The sequence below is a fragment of the Oncorhynchus nerka genome, linkage group LG21 (genome assembly GCF_034236695.1).
Source record: "Oncorhynchus nerka isolate Pitt River linkage group LG21, Oner_Uvic_2.0, whole genome shotgun sequence".
In the NCBI taxonomy this organism is placed as follows: Eukaryota; Metazoa; Chordata; class Actinopteri; order Salmoniformes; family Salmonidae; genus Oncorhynchus; species Oncorhynchus nerka.
The window spans coordinates 25,220,961-25,244,704 of record NC_088416.1 but is presented as its reverse complement, the minus strand read 5'-3'; the positions used below and the strand labels follow the sequence as shown (position 1 = coordinate 25,244,704).

The 23,744-nt window shown below is 45.0% G+C and overlaps 1 protein-coding gene across 1 annotated transcript in view; it reads left to right on the top strand.

The window, feature by feature from the left end:
* LOC115110310 (protein tweety homolog 3-like) overlaps window positions 1-23,744 on the top strand; it is a 74,388-nt gene that overhangs the window by 46,066 nt on the left and 4,578 nt on the right. Inside the window, exons 3-13 of the mRNA XM_029635851.2 lie at window positions 811-922; window positions 1,158-1,378; window positions 2,458-2,553; window positions 6,230-6,302; window positions 6,905-6,980; window positions 10,187-10,242; window positions 11,482-11,574; window positions 12,556-12,648; window positions 16,709-16,845; window positions 18,883-19,059; window positions 19,710-19,788. Coding sequence (XP_029491711.1) covers window positions 811-922; window positions 1,158-1,378; window positions 2,458-2,553; window positions 6,230-6,302; window positions 6,905-6,980; window positions 10,187-10,242; window positions 11,482-11,574; window positions 12,556-12,648; window positions 16,709-16,845; window positions 18,883-19,059; window positions 19,710-19,788 — 1,213 coding nt within the window. The remainder of the gene's footprint in view (window positions 1-810; window positions 923-1,157; window positions 1,379-2,457; window positions 2,554-6,229; window positions 6,303-6,904; window positions 6,981-10,186; window positions 10,243-11,481; window positions 11,575-12,555; window positions 12,649-16,708; window positions 16,846-18,882; window positions 19,060-19,709; window positions 19,789-23,744) is intronic.

Below are 23,744 nucleotides of genomic sequence, written 5' to 3'. Positions count from 1 at the left end.
CCCATGTATTGAGCAACAGTCACACTCTCGCAAGGTCTTCAGTTCCTTACGAGTTTCTTGGGTTTCACTGTTGAGCAAAATTCAATTGCATTCTAATCTAAAGGACAACACAGACTTCTAAAAGCCAACGGGTAGTAGTTTTTAGTAGGTAGCTAATATTTGGAATGTTAATGTAAGTAATTAGATATTCAGCGTTGGATATTGCCACCTCTAATGCATTTGATTCCACTTGTTTATAGGTTAGTTCATTGGTCCCCATGCCTGTCTTGACCAGTGGTTCCCAACCTTTTTTGGCTACGGTACCACCATCTGAATTTTGCTCTGCCCAGAGTACCCCTGAAGTATCCCCTAATGTGCATTTTACCAGTAGACCTATGGTCTCACGAGTCTTCTCAAGTACCCCCTGTGGATAGACCAAGTACCCCCAGGGCTCCTGGTAATCCTGGTTGGGAACCACTGGTCTAGAACTAGCTGGGAGGCAGTAGGTCTTTGTGATTGCCAGGGCGGCTCCCCCTATAATCTCCAGCCTCCACGAATGGGCAAGGGTTGATCTCCTGTGTCAGTGCAGCCTTTGTCAGCTCTATGGTGGGGCTCTGGGCATTGCTGACCCATTCCTCTTGGTTGCTATGGATTCTGTATAGAGAGGCTTTCTGCTGGAGCTCAATGCTGCCTGTTCAGTGGCATCTATCCCTGGCAGGAGTTGACGCAGGGTTCACATGCCTACCCGCTTCGTCTGTCTGTCTGCCGTGCTATGCCGACCTCTCTTCCTCCTCCTAACCGCTTCCTCTCCTCCCCTTTGTCTCCCTTCAGCGCCGGCATTGCTGTTGGTTTCTATGGGAACGGAGAGACCTGTGACGGAGTGAACAGGCTGACGTACTCCCTGCGCCACGCCAACCGCACGGTGGCAGGAGTGCAGAAACTGGTAATGCTCAGAACTCTGATTGAAACAATGACACCCCAGCAAAATCTACTGTCACAGCCATAACATGGGCTGGGTCCACCATTCAGTCATCATACTGTTGGTCACTATAAGGAGCAGTGATTCCCCTGCTAACCCCACGTAGATACAATATAATAAACACTATTGATTTTGTCTATCCCCCTAAGGAGTGGGTTGTTTGTGACTTTGGGTGTCCCTCCCTGTGCCTACTACCTAGGTATCAGACGGCACGGGCTCCCTGAAGCAGACGGTTGATGGCAGTCTGGGGCAGCTGGAGGGCCAGTACGCCAAGCACACAGACTATCTGTCTATCATCCAGAAGCTGCAGGGCCAGCTGGATGAGCTGGTGAGGCAGATGGTGGAGATCCCCTTCTGGGGCAACAGAGACATCTCCCTGGAGGAGCTGGCCGTCAACATCGAGCTCTACGACTGGTACAGGTGAGAGATGGACAGATTTGGGAGGCTCAATATATGACATCTCAGGACATAAAATGTCTATTGTTCACCAAAACCGTTACCAGAACTGAGGCCTGTTTGTTTTAGTACATTGTTTGTCTATTGTAGGTGAATGTAGTTGGAGTTTTTTTTTCCTGTCTTATTGTATTTTTCATTGCTTGTATTTCAAGTTGGGGATGAGGGAGTTTTTATTATTACCGTAGCTACTTTTGCTGCCTCATTTACACACAGGAGCTCACAGCAACCTGGGTTTAATGGAGTGTGAACAGAACTACACAGCTTCCACTCTGAGAGGAATCCTGTACTACAGGATTAGCAGTTTACGCGACCAGTACGTCATCCCTCGTAGATGTATGTTTATGCTGGTGTCATGCTGCATGATTCTACTGCCAGGCCTTTTAGAGAGAGAATCATCTCAGTTGATACTCAGAAAAAGCTAATATGAACCAGATCAGAGCTCCGATTTTTCTGGAAAAACCCTTCGAATGAACCACGTAGTGGGAGGAGACACTGGATGAAACACACAACACAGTCCTCCCTCCTGTAACTCGTGTTAACAACCCTGCAGTGTAAGATAGTTTATATATCCTCAGTACATTTGACAGTTGGATAGTTCATCTCTCTCCTGGTGAGGCCGTCCAGCCAGCCAGTCAGTGATGGTTGGATCTGTATGAATGTCGTTAACGGAGACTGCTGCAGTCAACAGTGGAAACACCTTTACAGTTAAATCAGTCTGATTCAGCAGCCAGCCCTCCCTGCTACTTCCTCTCGACATCTCAAACACTTCCTCCCTCAGCATCTCGCAGGGGAAGTGGTCTTCGGATCACATATTTTTGTTTGCTGTATGTTTGAAGCCATCTCCATGTTTGTATCCTTTTGATTTCTTTAGCAGTACCGATGTCATTTGTACACTGGTCATAGATAACTTCTCGTTTTTTTTCTTGCTGTACTGTGCTGCGTTTGTCAGCAGGTGTTTGGGTTTCTTCAGTCAGTCTGTCTATAGTTCTGTTGTGTTTGTGGTTGAGTGTTGTTTTTGTGACTGTTGTTGTTTTCCACCTCAGGTGGCTGGGCTACTTAGGCCTGCTGCTTTTCAACATCCTCATCTGCCTGCTGGTGCTGTTTGGCCTCATTCGCAACTCCAAGGGAACACTTATTGGGTGAGTCCTACCATGTGAGGGAGTGAACCAAAAAGAACTGTGGGGAGCGGGACCATATTCTGCTAGGCCATATATTTATAGCAATTGTCATGCTATTGAAATATTTAAATCAAATGAAAGCCTCCAATGTGTCAGAGGTTTTATCTCATGTATCACTTTGTACGCCCGTTGCAAATTACGTTTGACTGTACGCTGAATAACCTTGTCATTGCGATTATGTGAGACGAATTCACGCTTCATAAAGTGTCAGCCAGTCACAGTCCATTTGGCACGGGCTTTAAAACTAACCTCTCAGAAAATTCCTGTGTCTCAACTCTTGACAACTCTGCAGGACCGTATGTTAGATCCTTTTTAAAAGGCATCAAGGACACAAGCTCAGCGCTGCCTGCCCTCCTCTTCAGTCCCCTCCCCTTCTATTTAATTTAATGATCTGTGTCTGTGGATACAGTGGGGTCAGTTTGGGTGGCTCATTGTCATGTGAGTCAGTTCCAGAGCATTGGGCTTCATGGTTCCCCCAGGTCCCCCTCTCCTATCCCTCCTATGTCCTTTCATCTCACACATCCTCAGTGAATCAGACCCAGGTCATCCTCAAGCCCAGAGACCAATGAAGGGGTGCTTCCTCTGACACAATTAACCCTAACTCTCCTTGTGAGATGAGGGAAACATTATCCCAAGTCCCTGTGGGTGTTTAGGGTTGAAATCAAGGTTTCCTTTTTTATAGCTCAACATTAAACCCACCAGCATTGTATTTAGATCAGTCATAATGTGTAATAGCCTTCGTTTGGGGTTATAAGGCTAAGCAACTCTCAGTCCAAGGCATGTTCCCTCATTTTTCTTGCGGCATTGAGAACATTTTTGTCTCCTTGGTGCAAACTTGAATGTTTTGAAAATTCTGTGCAACTTCCAGTGCGTTTTTACTATGTGAACTGAGGCTGTACCCAGTTTTTTTGGTTAATTTTAACAGTGGCCAAGTGGGCTACTTGTGGCCTACTGTGGCTGTTTGATCATAATGTTGGCCTACCAGAGTGGCCTTCCATTAAAAAAAACTATGGAGAAAATGCATCCCATAACATTTTAGCATGGAATAACAATTGAAATACCTGTTCTATCATACAGGCCTACATTCCATGAGACTTTTGAAAACATGCAGGGCTTGACATTAACCTGTTTTGGCTACTTGTCCTTCAGACAAGGAGGTGACTGGAACTGTTGTTGTATTGTGTTTGATGCAAAAGGCCACTTTACAAAATAAAATGGATTAGACAAAAATGTATGCTACCCTCTGCAATATTGCCTACTTAGCTTATTCAAGCCTGTCTTAAAATACAATATTGAAGCCATAAAAAAAATAGATATTTACCTGACTCGCTTTTCAAAGAGTGCTAGAAACGTGCACATGTACACTATGAAGGACAAGTACTGGAGTTGTCCAGGTACAGCCAACTAGCGCAAAAATAATAATTGCGATTGTCAAAACGATACGAAATATCATAAATAATATATCGGATATGTAACTATCGATTATTTTTTTTCTCCCATCAATAGTTTTGTGCTCTTGTAGGAAACAATCACTCCTTCATTGCTTACCAAAAATGTGCTACAGTATAATTTGGCAAAAAAACTCACTAACTATCAAAGTATAGGCCTATGAACAAATGCTAGAGCTATCCCCGACGGGGGGGGGGATTATAATAAACTTTGTCACCCGAGAGTCGCCTGTTCTTTCGACCAATCTATCTTTTTAAACGTGTATTTTTCATAAATAGACACATCCTATGTGTGTTAATCAAATCAACGATATGCACTGAGCTTGTCTGATGCTTTAAGCACACTGTTTGATTAAATAATTAAGACACACAAATGACTAGAGGGAGTCCGACCGCAATTGACTTGATTGTGCCAGACTTGCTGCTCTAACATCAACAGAGTTTATCGATCTGTCCGTGTTGTTGAAGATGCAACATAATTACAACCATTTCTGACTGAAAAGTTCTGTTACCTAAATCCCTAATTTGTTTAGGAAAAACATTCCCTGCTTGCTTGACCCTTGCTCTTAACGTGACACGTGTATGCATCGGATGCATGTGACCAATAGGGCCTAACCTATAGCATATCATAATTACATCAATCAATTAGTTATAAGAAACTCTGAACACCGTAACACGTGACAGCAAAAGGGATGCAGAGGACGTGACAAATAAACTTGAAACAGGAATGTTTACTGGTTGCTCAGGAGGTAAAGGGGAAGTCAGATGTGTTGAATAAATGTGACTAGTTGTGGAAAATACTAGAGATCAAGAAAAAGAAGGTAAGGAGCAAGCACTGAGTGCTTTATTTTATTGTTTTAACTAAAATGCTTGATTGCATTTCAAATAATTAATGACCTGTATGCTGTGCGATGACATGAACAGCTGAATGATTGATTGATTGATACAGTACTGTAGCCTATTTAACAATTGAAATATAGTCCTAGGTGAGTTACGGAATTAAGACTAAACAGGAGGTGCTCTTAGGCAAGCATTCTAATGGCATTACTTATTATTATTATAATGATGATCATAATAGTAATAATAACAAGGAGATCAAGAAAAGGGAGGGTTGTTATTATTATGATTATAAATGTGATATTCCTGACCATTTGGAACTGTGTAAACACTAAATAAATGATAAATAATACCAGAGGCTGTTCTAACGAAAAAACATATGCAAAGACTTTATTACAGCATAGCAAAGATTAAAAAACAGCCGGATCTGTGAAATTGTTTATCTGACTTGTTGTGTTTGCGTGAGGCTTGGTGCTCACGGACTCAGTAGGCTATTAAGCAAACACTCAAACAGGCAACAGAAACAGGATCTGTCTTATTTATGTAGATATATATATATATATAAAGCCAATCCCATTTAACATTTAGGGCTATTGATTATAGACCTAATTAAGTTTCTTCTCTCCTCACTTTTCTTAGTCAATGTTTTCTTGTCTCCAAACTCTGCTGCTGCCTCCCACATATGCTGGCTTTGCTATTATGCACATAGCAACAAGGTTTAGGAAAAGCACCAATTCAACAGCGTACTGATATTTCAGAACCACGGACAGCGACCACTATCCAACGCGGGAGAAAGCGCATTTGTTGTAAAGTAATATTATTTTTATTAGTGTTGCACCATTGTTCTTAGGTAATATAACCATATACAATTTCAGTAGCACGTCTTAGTGATGGACTGTGCCATCCCCACTGCTTCCACAATGGATTAGTCCACACAGACAGGTGCCAATCAGACAGATGTCTTGTAGACAATGATGATAAATAAAAACGAAAGAAATCCCTAAAATGTGAATGCGGATACATGCGATTCTTCACTTTGATCTCAAAGGTGCATCAACTTGAGGTCGCTGGTGCCTGTCAATGCAATATAGAATCCTCCTCCGATGCGCTCTGCCTATAAAAAAAATCTCACTTTTTTTCCTGGTATGTTGCATTGAAAGGGACAAATATTATGTTGATTCGATCACAATTCCCACAGTAGAGGGAAACGTTGCAAGTGTAAACTAACGGGGTGATTCTGTCGTAAAGTTGAGTGAAGTTCAATCTCGTGCGCCTCTGTGCGGGCTGGTATGTCTTCTGGGCAGCAGTCCTGTTCTAACCTCTGTCCTCCCTCTCTCTGTCTCCTTCCCCAGAGTGTGTCTTCTGGGCATCCTGGCTCTGGTTATCAGCTGGGCCTCCCTGGGTCTGGAGTTGGCTGTGTCTGCCGTGAGTGTCTCCATGGGAACATGGCTCTATATCTCTATGTTGAGGCTCGGAACCCAGAGCTCAGTCCAAGTAGTGTGGGAGTTAGAACCTGTACAACCTTTTACCTGAATCACTGCAGTGGGCCAGCTGACACTGAACAAAAAAGAATGTTTGGCATGAGGTACTATTATCAGTATGATTCATGGAGTTAGGTTTGTTATCACTTGCCAAGTTTATCTGGGGACAATTGCGAGGCAGACTAGCTACTACAATTTATAGCTGGTACAGTGTGCCGTTCATTGTGCGCGGCATGCCTTTATCAAATATTTAGGACCCAGTGGGATCTGTCTTTATGCAAATCCCCCTCCCACACCATTTCAAATGGATAATTCCCTCCCCTGCATATGAATCAGAGATGACCCCCTGCCTCGTCTTCCTTCCGGGACACGATGGTGCATTTGATCTTTATTATCTCCTGATGGAATCCTCCAGTGAGACTGATTATCCTACAAACTGAGCATTCTCATTATTCTAACTACTGTGTTGTTGGGAAATGTCCTGTTGTGCTTTCTGACTGTTTGGTTCTTCCCACCGTGTGACTGTGTTTTACTCCCTCTCTGCAGACCTCCAGTGACTTCTGCGTTGCTCCCGACATGTTCGTCACCCAAATGACCGAACAGTATGGAGTGCTCAATAAAGGTATAGATTCATTAAGAGGAATCGCCAGTGTCTTGAGATTTGTCACGTTTATTGTGAGATCGATCATAAAGTGAAATACAGACACTGCTCTCTGTGAGATTCACATCTTGCGCTACTTTTTAAGTTGTTTGTGCAAGAACGCCGAGAGGCAAGTGTTTGTTAAATTTCTCGGTCGCAAGCTTTCATATCCTGTTTGTTTTGGAGGAGAACCGTCTGCTGACTATGAATTGCGTTCTCTCTTCAACTTGACAGAACACTAGAGCAGTTGTAGAAAATCGTTGTAGGGGGAAATGCATAACACCAATGACAAGTCTGGCTCTTAACACTGTCTGTCTGTGATAAAATATAAGTGTTTCTTTTGTCGTGGGGTACTGTCATCTGGATGTTTTTGATAGCTCTGACAAATGATTGGATTCATTCCCTTCAGTAGCATACACACTGGGATATGATGCGGAAATAATGACAGAGCAACGACACAAATGCCAAAAGCGCTTTAATATGTGCCAGACAAGCCCAATCACTGTGATGCTCAATCAATCCCCCATCCCACCCTGGGGAGAGAGATAAACCTGTTTCTATTCTCTGGCCAGTGGTGAAATGTATTGCTTTCAGATTTATGGACCAGGGCTGGGGTGCATGAGCTACCTCCTCAAACATGTAATAGGACTCAATAAATTACCCCCAGAGCATCTGTGGCCGGGCAGACAAGCCAGGGGGGACGGGCTGCGCTGCGTTTTAAGTGACTAATACGTCCCGTGGCGTAATTGGCCAATCTGGTCCCATGATGAGGAGAGAGAGATTGAGCCACGGGTGTGTGAAGTAGTGTGTGTGTGAATGAGGTAAGACCAGTGGGGGAGGGGGGGGAGGAGAGACATGTTATGGTGCGAGAGGAAGGCCGGCAGGCTGTGTGTGTGTCTGTGTGTGTTTCTACTGCAGTCGACGGTATCTGTGGATAAGTACTGCGTAATTTAACACGTTCACCAGTAGGGCTGGGAATTGCCAGGGACGATATAATCACGATACTTAGGTGCCTTGCGATTCTCACAAGGGAGCCATGAGAAAACAAGTTTTTATCAGTCATGGAAATAAAATGTGCTGAAAACAAATTGGCTACATTTTTTCATATAAGAAGCTATGAAGGAAAAATACTGTAGTTTTGGTGCAGGTAAAGCCAACTAGCGCAAAAATAATAATTGCCATATTGTCAAAACGATACATGGTCAAAAATACCCTGATATGTAACTGTATCGATTAACAATGTTTTCCCCCCCGACACTAGTGTCCAGTTAGTGTCATCCTCTTTCTAAATCACCACTCCATTGTCAAGTCCTTGCTGGAGAGAATAGAGCTCTACCCTGTCATTGTGAATGCCTCTCTGTCTACTCTCAATAGGAAATACTAGCGGAGGGCGCTGAACATTTATATGGCATTGCGAGATTTGAAATGGTCTCTCTCTCTCTCTCTTCAACATGGTGCCCAGTACATGTTTGTGACCCCTAAGAATGACCTCGCCTTCCGCCCCTCGCCTTCCGGTTGTTGTTCTCAATTCGCAAACGGCAGCCGTTGAAAAGGTCCCCCTTTTCGTTACCTTTTATTCCGTTCTGTCCTTATTTCAAACCTGAAAGTGTCCGTCCCACAAGCCATTGGTTTTATTACTGCACGCGTAAATGAACCCTACAGGTTATACTTCACTCTGCAGCAGCTCTGGTTCCATTCTTCATCTTATCTGTTGTTCCTCGCTGGCTGTAATATGTCTGTCTTTACTGCCCTGTCCGAGCCCCAACAGAAAGGCTGTTCTATTCTCCCGCTTTCTGCTTCATGTTTTAGCCCGTTGTTTCTCTTTTACATCACTCTGCCGTTGTGGTAGTAAAATCCCGAACCGAATTATTGCAGCTCCCACAAAGATAAGTTATGAGTCTGTCGTCTCTGACTGGCTGCTTTAAACACTATTACAAGCCGTAAATGAGAGGACTTCTATTCAGCCTGTTGTATCTGGCCATCCAAGGATATCATTGAACGAGCAGTTCATTTCCTTCGTCAGTGCCATAATTACACTGTTTATGAGTTTAGAGGAGCTATGGCAGATAGCTGGCGCATCCATAACCAGAGCAGACTTGTTCTTCTCTCTACCACTCTGTGTGTGCCCACTTGACTGTGTGGTAATCAGTGAACGTCACAGGCCAGTGTGGCATCAGAAATAGGATGCCATGTGTTATGTTGGTGGTGCTGGTGCTATTCTCTGTGATTAATACTGGGGACCAGAAGGAGAGCCGCTCTGATTCAAACCTCTGCCGTGCTGTGTTTGAGTCACACACTCCCAAATATCATTATTTATTAAACTGCATGAGTGTGTGTGTGTGAGAATACATGTCTCCTTCTCACACTGTCCCAGATTGAGTTCCCTAAAGCAGGATACTGTTAATCCTACTGGTACAGTGTGCCTGAGCGTGCTGCTAGCTAACCCATTAGCATTGTTTACGGAGCTCTGAACTGTCCCCATCGACCCAGGTTCTGTCCCAAATGGCACCCTATTCCCTATATAGTGCTCTACTACTATTGACCAGGGTGAAGGGTAGGGTGCCATTAGAGACGCAACCCCAATCTCCTCTCCTCACGAGCCGCCGGTCTCCTCTCCTCACGAGCCGCCGGTCTCCTCTCCTCACGAGCCGCCGGTCTCCTCTCCTCACGAGCCCCCGGTCTCCTCTCTGAAACAAGCCACCAGCTAATCAGCAGCCATTGATTACTCTGCAGGCCCTCCCAAAGATCATTATTCACCCTCCTTCAGAAAAGCAACCCCAAAAAATAACCCAATCTCTGTCTGTCTCTCTCTGTCTCTGGGGAAGCTGACCTGAGATGATACCACATCACTGTAGGTTATGGGGTTCACCAGCTGACATTCAGTAGGCTGGGCACTGCTTCAGGCAGTGGCATATAAAGGCTATGGGATGTCAAGGTCAGGGAATAGAAATACCATCCAGTAAGTCACCATGGTGGTGAATGACAGCTCCCACATACTGCAGCTTCTAAAGGACCTGCTTTCACAGGGGAAATGGTTGGAGAGAAAACATAATGGCCTCTGTGAGAATGTGTTCATGCAATTCACCTTGTAGCAGTGTTACTGTACTACTAGAACTAACTAGACTGAGGTTGTCTGCGGTACTGCTCACATCATCTGATCCAGGCCTGTTGTGTGTGTTTTTCCACAGACATTTTGCAGTACTACATGACATGCAGTGTGGGCCAAACCAACCCATTCCAACAGGTAGGCTACTTCAAACAGACTTTTTACTGGCCATCATATTTTAGCGAAGCGCTTTGATATAGGCCTCACAGACACCAGGGATGTGTTGGTTTTCTAACATGTTTAGTATTCATATCTTTTTCAGTATACAGTATATGTGTGATTCAGGCTAGTCTGTACCTTTGATGCAGGTTATAATTTATCTGACCTAATGAGGCTGAACCGTGAGGTGACTCATCTAGCTGATGTGTCTCCCCACGTACGTACATTTGTATAATGTATGCACATATCTTCTCTCTCATCTATGACCTCCGAATGACCTCTGCGTGTAAATGAGGCGATCCCATTGGATGAAAGGAAGGGAGACTGTGATCATGCGCAGCCTTTATAGATTCCTCTGTGGACTTCCGTCCCAGATTAGCATTTCACACGAACACCTCGGACCCAGCGGGCGAAGTTGGTGGAAATGACGTCATTAGAACCTGTTCTGGCTGAAAATACAGTCTTAAGAGGAGTAAGACTAGTCAACAACCGCTACTTCAGAGGGAAAATATTGTCTTTCCACTTAGACTTTGTAGCTTTTTATTGGCTAATTAAAGTGTCGCAAAACGTAGATCTTAGTGAATAAACATATCTCCCAGAAAAGCTTTTTGTCCAAAGAATACTGGTCAAGGCTGCAAGACTGTTTTTTTTTTTGGTCACAAAAAGCATAATTTGACACACTCACTGTACCAGTCCAACTAGAGAGGAGCAGTCTTACTGGGAGAGAGAGAAAACACACTCCCTGTGCCTTTCATCTTTTAGGCCAAATGTCAGCTTTTCCTGGAGGTTTAAATGTACAACTGCGAAACGGCCACTAAGGCCATTGCCAGTATCAAATATTAACGTGATTTGAAGACCCTGCCCATAAGACCCTATCCGTGACCTGCTTTTAATGGACTGTAGTATTTCTTTCCTCTTCTCAGTGCAGCACAAGCCCAGCCTAGCTATCACGGGCACGTCTGTTAAGAAAAAGGGTTGATACATAATGAATGTAACATATCTGACGGGTACCAGGGTGTGAATGTGCCGACATTGGGTTGAGTGTAAAGGGACATATTTGACTATCAGAAAGGACTAGAGTTTGCTAGCAGGGTTGTTTTTTACATTTTCTGTGTTAGGGTCAGGAGTTTTTCTTACCGAAGACATTGAACAAGTAGCGCAGTACTCGGTGCCATGTCTGATACAGGCGGTCGTGTTTCCCCACCTCTTGTGTTGTAGAAGTTGTCTGGGAGCCACAAAGCCTTAGTGGAGATGCAAGACGACGTGTCTGAGCTGCTCCGCTCGGCCACCAGAGAGTACCCCCAAACTAAGGTGAGCGTCCTGACTCCTGACATCCATCACTTTACTTCCTGCTGTGAACGCCACCTGCCAGAGCACTGATACTACTGTATAACCTGCTGGCTCAGTCACGCCACACAAACACACCCAGCCTTTTCCCCCTGGTCTGAATACACCGGCTGTACCATTGTAGCAGTTCTAAGGGTTGAACAGTCCACTGAATGGAACCAGTGGACCAAGAGGCAGAGAGGGGAGGAGACGAGTGCACCTGGCCACAAAAGGTCTGCTGGCACTTCACCTTTGCGTTATGCTCATGTTACTTTCACTGCCGTCCTCTGTGCACAGCCCTGTGTTGTATTGTCCAGCGCTGATCTTTCCGCTGTGTGCACAGAGCAACAAATGAGGCCTGACATTTGGGACGTGTTGGAAAATCGAGAGAGGCAGGCAGGCCAACTTCAGTGGCAGAGTGAAGAGAGAAAATGCTGAGTTCATGGGAACATTTAATGTACTGTTGGGCTCCTAGAGATGGAGAATTCCAACACTCATCAGCCCTCGTGTCCCATTTAGTCATTTAAAATAGAGCTCTGGACAGACGCTGTTCTCTGCCGGCCGTTACAGTCCATAGGAGAATCCGGACGTGGTTTGTTATTACACCTCGTGCAGACAGACGGCGGTATAGCCTAAGTTTGAGGTTTCGGAGGAAGTACCCTCATTTCAATGGAATGTGGTGCGCACCATTAAAAACATGGAGTCTGTCTGCACGAGGCGTCAGGGTTGCTGACTCTGTTCTGGTTTGGGAGTTTCCTCAAAAGTTTCGCTAACTCTCTACTTTTGTTAACGTCATACCAACCTTCTTTACTAGTTTAAGTAGGACACCAAAATTAAGTACTGCCAGTATCTCTCTCATACACTCGCACACACGCTCACTGAGACAGTGGTCTGGCCTAATTTGCTGTGTTAAATGTCGACCTGGCCCTGTTTTAAAGCGTTTGTGTGCTTGTGTGTGTCTTGCAGGGGAATCTAGAACAGATCCAGGGGGTGCTGAACACCACAGAGATCGGCCTGCATCAGCTCACTGCCCTGGTGGACTGCCGAAGCCTGCACATGGTGAGCTGCCTTCCTGCCTGGGACACCAGGGGGACCATGGCTAACATCCTTACTCCACAGGGGATGTCGTATGGTCTCTGTGTTGCGTGGTCACGGTCTACATGTGTACATATCCCTCTCTGGGATGTGGTTGTTAGCATGTACGGTCCATTCGGTGCATGGCCAGTCCGATGATGTTGGCAGATGTGTTTGCAAGCTGTGTCTAAGCGGTCCAGTGAGTCGTTGTGTGACCCGCAGTTGGCTTTCCCTCTGCCTGTGTGATGGAGAGGACCACGTTCACGGTTCACACTCCTGTGCACGTGCGTCTGTGCTCCGCTCAGCTGAGCTCAACTCTGCTCCACTGCTCTTGGTTCAACCCTGTATTCAGACCTGCTCCTCTCTGCCTGCAGTGCATCCGCCGCCCTGGGCTGAGCTGCATATCTCTCTGATCTGTAGTAGCAGCCCTCCCTGACAGCTCTTCACGTCCTCCTCTGTTAACCCCTATGTGGCTGGTGCCCTGGGCTGAGCTGCATATCTCTGATCTGTAGTAGCAGCCCTCCCTGACAGCTCTTTACGTCCCCCCTGTTAACCCCTATGTGGCCGGTGCCCTGGGCTGAGCTGCATATCTCTCTGATCTGTAGTAGCAGCCCTCCCTGACTGCTCTTCACGTCCTCCTCTGTTAACCCCTATGTGGCCGGTGCCCTGGGCTGAGCTGCATATCTCTGATCTGTAGTAGCAGCCCTCCCTGACTGCTCTTCACATCCTCCTCTGTTAACCCCTATGTGGCCGGTGCCCTGGGCTGAGCTGCATATCTCTGATCTGTAGTAGCAGCCCTCCCTGACTGCTCTTCACATCCTCCTCTGTTAACCCCTATGTGGCCGGTGCCCTGGGCTGAGCTGCATATCTCTGATCTGTAGTAGCAGCCCTCCCTGACAGCTCTTTACGTCCCCCTGTTAACCCCTATGTGGCCGGTGCCCTGGGCTGAGCTGCATATCTCTCTGATCGGTAGTAGCAGCCCTCCCTGACAGCTCTTCACGTTAACCCCTATGTGGCCGGTGCCCTGCCTGGGTCTCACTGTTCCTACTGTCACTCCCACTCTCATCCCCACCACTCACAGCCCTCACAGCGGAGGGCAGGAGAACCTGAGCCAATCAAGCAGTAGCCCAGGAGCTTACATTCGGCCTAAACCAGGAGCACTTTCAGTAGCAGATAGAAATGTCATGACGTGAATAGAGCTGACGTGGTTTGTTCTTCTACAGAGAGGGATGTTTGTTCTGCATCGTATATTTCTTTCTGAACATTGTGCTGAGCGTGACGCAGGAGGATGGTGTAACGCGCCTGCCTCTACATAACATGCTGTACCTAGAGGGAACAACCAAGACGTCTCTCAGTGCAAATGCAGGAAGCAGAAGCGGTTGTCATGAAATGTTTTCATTAAAAGCTGGACAATATTATTCCCAACTTACTCTGCTTTGGTCATGTTGAATAGCACTCCCGGGTATTGCGCATGTTGTCACGCTACTTCCTCTCGATAATGACTGTACTTTGCTTGGCTCTGAAGCAGCACCATCTTGGCCTGCTTTCTCACTCCTCCACGCGATGTATCATTAAATAGTCATGTCTAACCTCCCTCCCCCCAGCATGTGTGTCAGATAGGGCGCTGTGTACAGTAACCCTGTGTAGCAGGAAGGCAAAATGTAGCATCTGTTTGGTAGGTTAGTTGTGTTTCTATGACGTGATGTGAACCTCTAGCCTGAGCACTAGTTGTCATAGATACATGTATATGACATGGCAACCAGACGGCAGTGATGAGAGGAAAGTTCCATGCAGTTACATAATGGGTTATTATATTTTTGAAGGTATAGCTCATAGTTTTCACAATATCGCAATATTATTTTTGCGCTAGTTGGCTGTACCTGCACCAAAACTCCAGTATAGCTTGTTCTCCATCTTCTTTTTAAATAGAGAGCCCATTTTGTTTTCAACTTTTTTAAGTGACTTGATCAATTCATTTTCTCATGGCTCTGTCTTGTCCCTCTGCAGCAGCAATATTTTTGTATGATCGACTCGCAATAAAGTCACAGTATCGAACCGCAGTACATAATAGGATTGTGAGAATCGCAATACATGTCGTATTGGCACCTAAGTAACGCCCTACTAGACAGTGGCGTGTACTATGTGCAGACAGATCTGTGACCATTTTAGTGGTATTGTATGCAGGCATTGCAAAACTTCACATTTGCTCATGCACAATTGCATCACTGTCCTGTCATACAGGCCTACTGTGTGTGTGTGTATGTATGTATGTATGTATGTATGTATGTACATTTCAACAAATTTTTCTGACTCACAATTCCTGACAAGGCGTCATGAGGAAGGAAAATGTGGATATATTCACATTCGTATTGTGCCGCTAGAGGTTCTTCTTGGACCGGCCCAAGACGGACGAGAGCGAAAGCATTTGCCAAGAATGTTTTCATTAATCTGTACGTACAGTTGAAGTCGGAAGTTTATATACACCTTAGCCAAATACATTTCAACTCATTTTTTCACATTTCCTGACAAGGCGTCATGAGGAAGGAAAATAATGTGGATAGATTGAAGCAACATCTCAAGACATGTCCAAATGGACAATGACCCCAAGCATACTTCCAGAGTTGTGTCAAAATGGCTTACCAACTCTGTCAGGAGGAATAGGCCAAAATTCACCCAACTTATTGTGGGAAGCTTGTGGAAGGCTACCCGAAACCTTTGACCCAAGTTAAACAATTTAAAGGCAATGCTACCACATACTAATTGAGGGTATGTACACTTCTGACCCACTGGGAATGTGATGAAAGAAATACAAGCTGAAATAAATCATTCTCTGTACTATTATTCTGACATTTCACATTCTTAAAATAAAGTGGTGATCCCAACTGACCTAAAACAGGGAATATTTACTAGGATTAAATGTCAGGAATTGTGAAAAACTGAATTTAAATGTATTTGATTAAGGTGTATGTAAACTTCCGACTTCAACATGTCTGTTTGTATGACATCTACTAATGATCTAACGTCATGCACCGTCACATAATGGAAGAGACTGATGCACTGTACCACCCTGTGCATACTGTGATCATAAATAATGTCAGGTACCATTATAAATGACTTGTCTGTTGTGTTGTGTTCCAGGACTATGTCCAGGCTATAACAGGGTTGTGTTATTAGCTGTGTTGTGTTCCAGGACTATGTCCAGGCTATAACAGGCTTGTGTTGTGTTCCAGGACTATGTCCAGGCTTTAACAGGGTTGTGTTATTAGCTGTGTTGTGTTCCAGGACTATGTCCAGGCTTTAACAGGGTTGTGTTGTGTTCCAGGACTATGTCCAGGCTATTACAGGGTTGTGTTGTGTTCCAGGACTATGTCCAGGCTTTAACAGGGTTGTGTTGTGTTCCAGGACTATGTCCAGGCTTTAACAGGGTTGTGTTATTAACTGTGTTGTTGTGTTCCAGGACTATGTCCAGGCTATAACAGGCTTGTGTTGTGTTCCAGGACTATGTCCAGGCTATTACAGGCTTGTGTTGTGTTCCAGGACTATGTCCAGGCTTTAACAGGGTTGTGTTATTAACTGTGTTGTTGTGTTCCAGGACTATGTCCAGGCTTTAACAGGGTTGTGTTATTAACTGTGTTGCTGTGTTGTGTTCCAGGACTATGTCCAGGCTATAACAGGCTTGTGTTGTGTTCCAGGACTATGTCCAGGCTATTACAGGCTTGTGTTGTGTTCCAGGACTATGTCCAGGCTATTACAGGCTTGTGTTATTAACTGTGTTGTTGTGTTCCAGGACTATGTCCAGGCTATTACAGGCTTGTGTTATTAACTGTGTTGTTGTGTTCCAGGACTATGTCCAGGCTATTACAGGCTTGTGTTATTAACTGTGTTGTTGTGTTCCAGGACTATGTCCAGGCTATTACAGGCTTGTGTTATTAACTGTGTTGCTGTGTTGTGTTCCAGGACTATGTCCAGGCTATAACAGGCTTGTGTTGTGTTCCAGGCTATTACAGGCTTGTGTTATTAACTGTGTTGCTGTGTTGTGTTCCAGGACTATGTCCAGGCTATAACAGGCTTGTGTTATGATGGACTGGAGGGCCTGATCTACCTGGTGCTCTTCTCCTTCGTCACGGCTCTCATGTTCAGCTCCATCGTCTGCAGCCTACCTCACACCTGGAACAACAAGAGGTCAGAACCCTTCTCCCGTACACACCACTATCCTCCAGTACCACATACAGTCTGTCCAATTGGACCTCGATGCTATTTCTGTTTAGTGTTCCATGTCTATGAGGAAAATGGTTCGGAAAATAAACTATGTTTTAAGTATTTCAGGGTTAGAGAAACCATTTAGAATTGCTTCCAATAGAACTCATACATTAGTTAATAGAGCTTTTGCCTGAACCACAGACTGTAGCCTCTTGAGTCCCATTTTTACATTACACAGAAATGACTCAAATGATAATGATTTGCCTGTAGACAGACAGAGACAATACTATTATAGAATTTAATTGTTTTTGTTTTCCTGAAGAGTTTCTAAACCCCTGACTAAATGTGTTAGCTGCTTTAAGTCTTCCGTTGCTAGTGTGTAGAACACTGGCAGCGTGTTCCATCAGACCTGGCCAGGAGGGCCCAGCTGCTTCCCCAGAAATATCACTTCCTGTTATCCCCCTCTCCCTAATCGTGCAAAGCTTTGAGTGGTGTAATTTTCGAGGTTGACGTTGTACTTTACGAAATCCATCTGATTTCCCTCCGCTGGGTGCCCCTATCAGCAGCAGATGGATAGGATGAATCATAATGCCTTGTAAGAGAGATGAGAGTTAGCTGTCCCAGGCCACGCCTCCAGTTTAACTCCACTATGTAATTAGCAGAGTTCTGAGGATACTGGCGAATGTGTTATGTGCTGCAGTTTGATCTCAGCTCGCTCTTCCTGTTATACAGCAAAGGGTTTTGCGCAGGAATGCATCTTCTAAATGACATAGTTGTCTGAGTAATAACTCGTTGTTTTAATGACTCATGTAGTTCTTAATAACCCAACATTAAGCTTTACTGCTTTTAATACATTCCATTGGTATGTTTTATATATGAACACGGTAATGTTGGAAATGAGTTATACCCTCCCCTCCCCACTACATACTCTCTTTGTAATGTTCTGTATGGGTGAATGCGTGCTGCCCCGAATGGGATGATGTCATTAATTAGCTGTGTGGAGGAGAACGCTGTGGGTGGTGTGTTGAACACTAGAGGGAGACAAGCACCACCATGTCATCATCATCATCATCAGCGCTATTCACTGCAGCGCCACAAGGGCTATTTTTTGTCTTCTTTTGTGGTCCATGTTTTATACCTTGACCGTTGTGCTACGGGGGGAAATCTCTTTGTTTATTGGAAATGTGACGATGTGGGCTTTCAGTGGTGCCCTTGCACTAGTCACGATCACAGCTCCTGTTTGAACAGAAATGGCAAAGTAAACCAAATCCGTATTGTAGCAGATCAATCTGTAATATTTGTGTGGAAACTGAATATATCTTTATCTTAGTGGAGCGTGGTTTTATTCCTTAAGCTCAGTGGCAATTTGCTCATTTCCCTTTCTCAAAGAGAACACACTTTCGTCTCCCCTTGGGCAGTGAAGAAATGGACTAGAAACGTGGCTGTGGATGAATGCAAAACGTGACTGTGAATGTGCCTGTTTTTGTGCTGCTGCTGCTGCTCTCCCCGTCAGTGGGAGAGGGGCTCCACCTTGTGGCCGTTTGTCACTCTGCAGGGTTGTAGTCAATTCCATTTCAATTTGGAAATAAACTGTCATTCCAATTTTTGTCCCCCACGATGAAATTGAGAATGGGACTGTGGATGTGTCCTTGTCTGTTTGTACGTTCGTCACATGCAATAGCCCGAGTTTGACAATTTGGGTGAATGATGCGTCTTTCCATAGAGATCTGACATTTACAAAATGACACTGATTTGCCCAAGGCATGAGCTATAGTAATTAACTGAAATGTGTTAGTCACATGTAATATCTCAATTGGTCCAAGCAGGGGGTGCTACATCCTTAGGGTATGACATGTTTTCTGTTGCCTTTTCCTCAATGATTTTCTATGAGAAAATGTGGAAGTCAGATTGGAATTTCTGTTTTATTCCTGAATTGAAATGGAATTGACGCCAACCCTGGTAGTATGTGTCCTGGTGGATGTGTGACTCAGCAGTGTCTCTCTCTCTGTGTCTCTATAGGAACGAGGCGGACAGCGAGGAGGAGTCCGTGTCCCACGGAGGCAGACTGCAGAACCACGACAACCTGTACCGCGTCCACATGCCCAGCCTGTACAGCTGTGGCAGCAGCTACGGCAGCGAGACCAGCATCCCTGCTGCAGCACACACCGTCAGCAACGCCCCCGTCACAGAGTACATGTGAGTACAGTAACACCAGTCCCGTGGAACACTCGTCTCAAAGAGAATCGCTGGGCAGCGGTGGGTGCACTTCCCCTCCACTTTCTCAGTGTTGAAAGGTTCAAAGCAGGCTGTGGTGGTGAGGGTTGAGGAATGTGAGATACCATGTGACCCAGGGCTGTACTAGCACAGCCTCCACGTTTAGGGCACTGCTGAGAAAGAGAGGAGCGGTGCTCTGCTCCCCCGTAGAGGGTCACATTCTGGCAGCCATGAGTGATGCAGCTGTTGCTCTCCAGCTGTGGTTCTTTGAAACCCAACAGCCTTATGAATGGACCTCTTAGGATTTAGGATGGGGCCTGGGGGAGGGGATTTGGTGGTACTCTGGTTTTGGTGGATTGTACAGTACAGTACAGCCATGGATGTTCTGTGGGGTTCTGTGTCTGTGGTGCCTGTAGGGGTTTAAATGGTATCATGAACTATTTGTATATGTGGGTATGTGCTTCTGTGGCATGGAAAGTATATTTTGAGGGTCAGTAAGTCATGTACGTGTTTGTGCACCTGTTTCTGTGTGTGTGTGTGTGCGTGTGTGCGCGCGCGCGCAGGTCCTGCAGCTGTAGTTCTGTCCCCGCCTGTGTTTAACCTTGGGAGTGTGTGTTTGTTCTGTTACACAGGACCCAGAATGCCAATGCCTTCCAGAACCCGCGTTGTGAGAACACCCCACTGATAGAGAGAGAGTCCCCTCCTCCCTCGGTAAGTGTCCCAATGTCTACGTTATACACTGATGGACAGAACACCTCCACTGACTGGGTCATTTGGCAGCCATTGTGTAGGACACGATAATGAAAGATCTTTCCGACGAGATCTTGTTTTAAAGTAAACAGTCTGCCAACGGGGCCTGGTCTTGGAACTGATGTCTCGGTGTAGTCGGCATTTTGTTTTTGCCTCTTATTTTGACATATTCAAGTTTGGCTCACAGTAAGAGTTAGAGTCAACATGACGATCCTAGCTACCGGTCTCCACAGGTTGTGTGTTGTAAGTCAACCTGAATCCCTCTGTCAGTGGTCCCTGGTCCTCCCTGGCCGGTCGCCCTCCTGTCCTGGAGGCTGAGCCCCTCCTTGGTGTCAGTGTGTCTGCTTGGGCCTAGACTCTGCGCTGTGCATCTTCTCTATACTGTCTTGTCGCTGTTGTTTTCTTTCCTGCAAACCCACACAGTTGTATTTGACTGCCGACATGGACAGTTACAGCCGCAACAGCTGGCAGTTAAAGCCCTCGGCGAGTGAGAGATCGTTTTGGTAACCACCACTATGCTAACAGGTACAGAGAATGCCCACCCCTACCACCCACCCACCCACCTTCACTTACTGGCCTGTGTTCCCCCCAAACCAAGTCTACCCCCCCCTACCCCAACCCCAACCACCCACGCCCTATCCAGAGTTACCTGCCACCCCACTGCCCTCCTGTGTCTTGCTAGTGTGACCCCTCACCTAACGACTGTGGCCTTACAGTCGTTCACGTACACGTCACGTTCTTGTCCTGCCTCCAGGCCCACCGTGGCCTTTCTTTCAGGAACACTTAAGCCGACGTCCGACAGGAAACGGCATTCACGTAACTGCGTTGCAGTCTGCCGAGCCCTTCAGACTGTTGCATTCCCCTTTCCACCTGAACCAGGGAGGGGTCTGGTAAGGAGTGGACACTGTGAATGACTGAGTGGACTTTTTTAGGGATTGACGGTTTTGAAAAAGTAACGAGTTAATTACTATAGAAGAGAACAACTTTATCCAGTTTGTTGCCAGGAGATTCCCCTGGTCCAGGACTTGTACTGGTTCATTTTGGAAGTCTTGAGTTCTTCTGTGAGCCAGAACATCTTTCTGCTATTGTCAGGTTGTTCCACCTATGTCTCTGTCTCTCTCCTGGCCTTGAGAGCTCATAGATGGACACTATAAAGGGTAGAATGGCTACTGAGTGTGGAGTGGGATGATCTCCACCTCACTTTACCTCTAAGTCTAAGAGACTCCCATTGAAAGCCATGATGAGCTGGCAAGGCCACTTTTCAGTACAACCGTGTGCAGGATATAACGTCTGGTTCTATCCAGTTGGCCGAGCATGATGCTGGCAACGCTGATGATCATAGGTGCACGCATGACTGCAAGTCGCTTTGGATAAAAGCTGAATGGCATGTATATTCTATAGGAGTTATAGGCAAGTGGAATAAGTCCTGTTTGTTCTGTAAACCTGTCACTTCCTTTCACAGAGTATGTACTGCAAGTGCACCTGGTTTTGTGTCTGCTCCTTCCTTTGCAATAAATACATTGTAATGTACACAGATGTGACAACCCAACCCAATTCCAGTATGGTTTATTATCTCTAAGTACAGTATGATAAGCCCTTACTTTCCCATGTAGAAACATACTATATATACACTGGATAGATGGATGGGTAGGTACGGTAGATAGATACGGTAGATAGGTACAGTTGAAGTCGGAAGTTTACATACACTTAGGTTAGAATTATTCAAACTCGTTTTTCAACCACTCCACAAATTTCTTGTTAACAAACTATTATTTTGGCAAGTCGGTTAGGACATCTACTTTGTGCATGACACAAGTAATTTTTCCAACAATTGTTTACAGACGGATTATTTCACTTATAATTCACTGTATCATAATTCCAGTGGGTCAGATGTTTACATACACTAAGTTGACTGTGCCTTTAAACAGCTTGGTAAATTCCAGAAAATGATGCCATGGCTTTAGAAGCTTCTGATAGTCTAATTGACGTCATTTGAGTCAATTGGAGGTGTACCTGTCGATGAAGGTAGGCCTTGAAATACAAACTCAGTGCCTCTTTCCTTGACATCATGGGAAAATCCAAATAAATCAGCCAAGACTTCAGGAAAATAAATTGTAGAACTCCACAAGTCTGGTTCATCATTGGGAGCAATTTCCAAACACCTGAAGGTACCACGTTCATCTGTATAAACAATAGTATGCAAGTATAATCACCATGGTACCACACAGCCGTCATATCAGGAAGGAGATGTGTTCTGTCTCCTAGAGATGAACGTACTTTGGTGCGAAAAGTGCAAATCAATCCCAGAACAACAGCAAAGGACCTTGTGAAGATGCTGGAGGAAACGTGTACAAAAGTATCTATATCCACAGTAAAACAAGTCCAATATCGACATAACCTGAAAGGCCGCTCAGCAAGGAAGAAGCCACTGCTCCAAAACAGCCATAAAAAAGCCAGACTACAGTTTGCAACTGCACATGGGGACAAAGATTGTACTTTTTGGAGAAATGTCCTCTGGTCTGATGAAACAAAAATAGAACTGTTTGGCCATAATGAGCATCGTTATGTTTGGAGGAAGAAGGGGGAGACTTGCAAGCCAAAGTACACCATCCCAACCGTGAAGCACAGGGGTGTCGGCAGCATGTTTGGGGAGTGCTTTGCTACAGGAGGGACTGGTGCACTTCACAAAAAAATATGTCATATTGAGTAAGGAAAATTACGTGGATATATTGAAGCAACATCTCAAGCCATCAGTCAGGAAGTTAAAGCTTGGTCGCAAATGAGTCTTCCAAATGGACAATGACAACAAGCATACTTCCAAATTTGTAGCAAAATGGCTTAAGGACAACAAAGTCAAGGTATTGGAGTGGCCATCACAAAGCCCTGACCTCAATCCTATAGAACATTTGTGGGCAGAACTGAAAAAGCGTGTGCGAGCAAGGAGGCCTACAAACCTGACTCAGTTACACCAACTCTGTCAGGAGGAATGGGCCAAAATTCACCCAACTTATTGTGGGAAGCTTGTGGAATGCTACCCGAAACGTTTGACCCATGTAAAACAATTTAAAGGCAATGCTACCAAATACTAATTGAGTGCATGTAAACTTCTGACCCCCTGGGAATATAATGAAAGAAATACATGCTGAAATCAATCATTCTCTCTACTATTATTCTGACATCTCACATTCTTAAACTAAAGTGGTGATCCTAACTGACCTAAGACAGGGAATTTTTACCAGGATTAAATGTCAGGAATTTAGTTTAAATGTATCTACCTACAGTATCTACCTACAGTATCTACCTACAGTATCTACCACTAGTATCTACCACGAGTATCTACCTACAGTATCTGCCACTAGTACCTACCACTAGTATATACCACTAGTATCTACCTCTAGTATCTACCTCTAGTATCTACCTACAGTATCTACATACAGTATCTACCTACAGTATCGACCACTAGTACCTACCACTAGTATCTACCACTAGTACCTACCACTAGTACCTACCTATAGTATCTACCACTAGTACCTACCTATACTATCTACCACTAGTATCTACCACTAGTACCTACCTATAGTATCTACCACTAGTATCTACATACAGTATCGACCACTAGTATCTACCACTAGTATCTACCTCTAGTATCTACCTACAGTATCTACATACAGTATCTACCTACAGTATCTACCACTAGTACCTACCTATACTATCTACCACTAGTACCTACCTATAGTATCTACCACTAGTACCTACCTATAGTATCTACCTATAGTATCTACCACTAGTACCTACCTATAGTATCTACCTATAGTATCTACCACTAGTACCTACCTATATTATCTACCTCTAGTATCTACCTACAGTATCTACCACTAGTATCTACATACAGTATCTACCACTAGTATCTACCACTA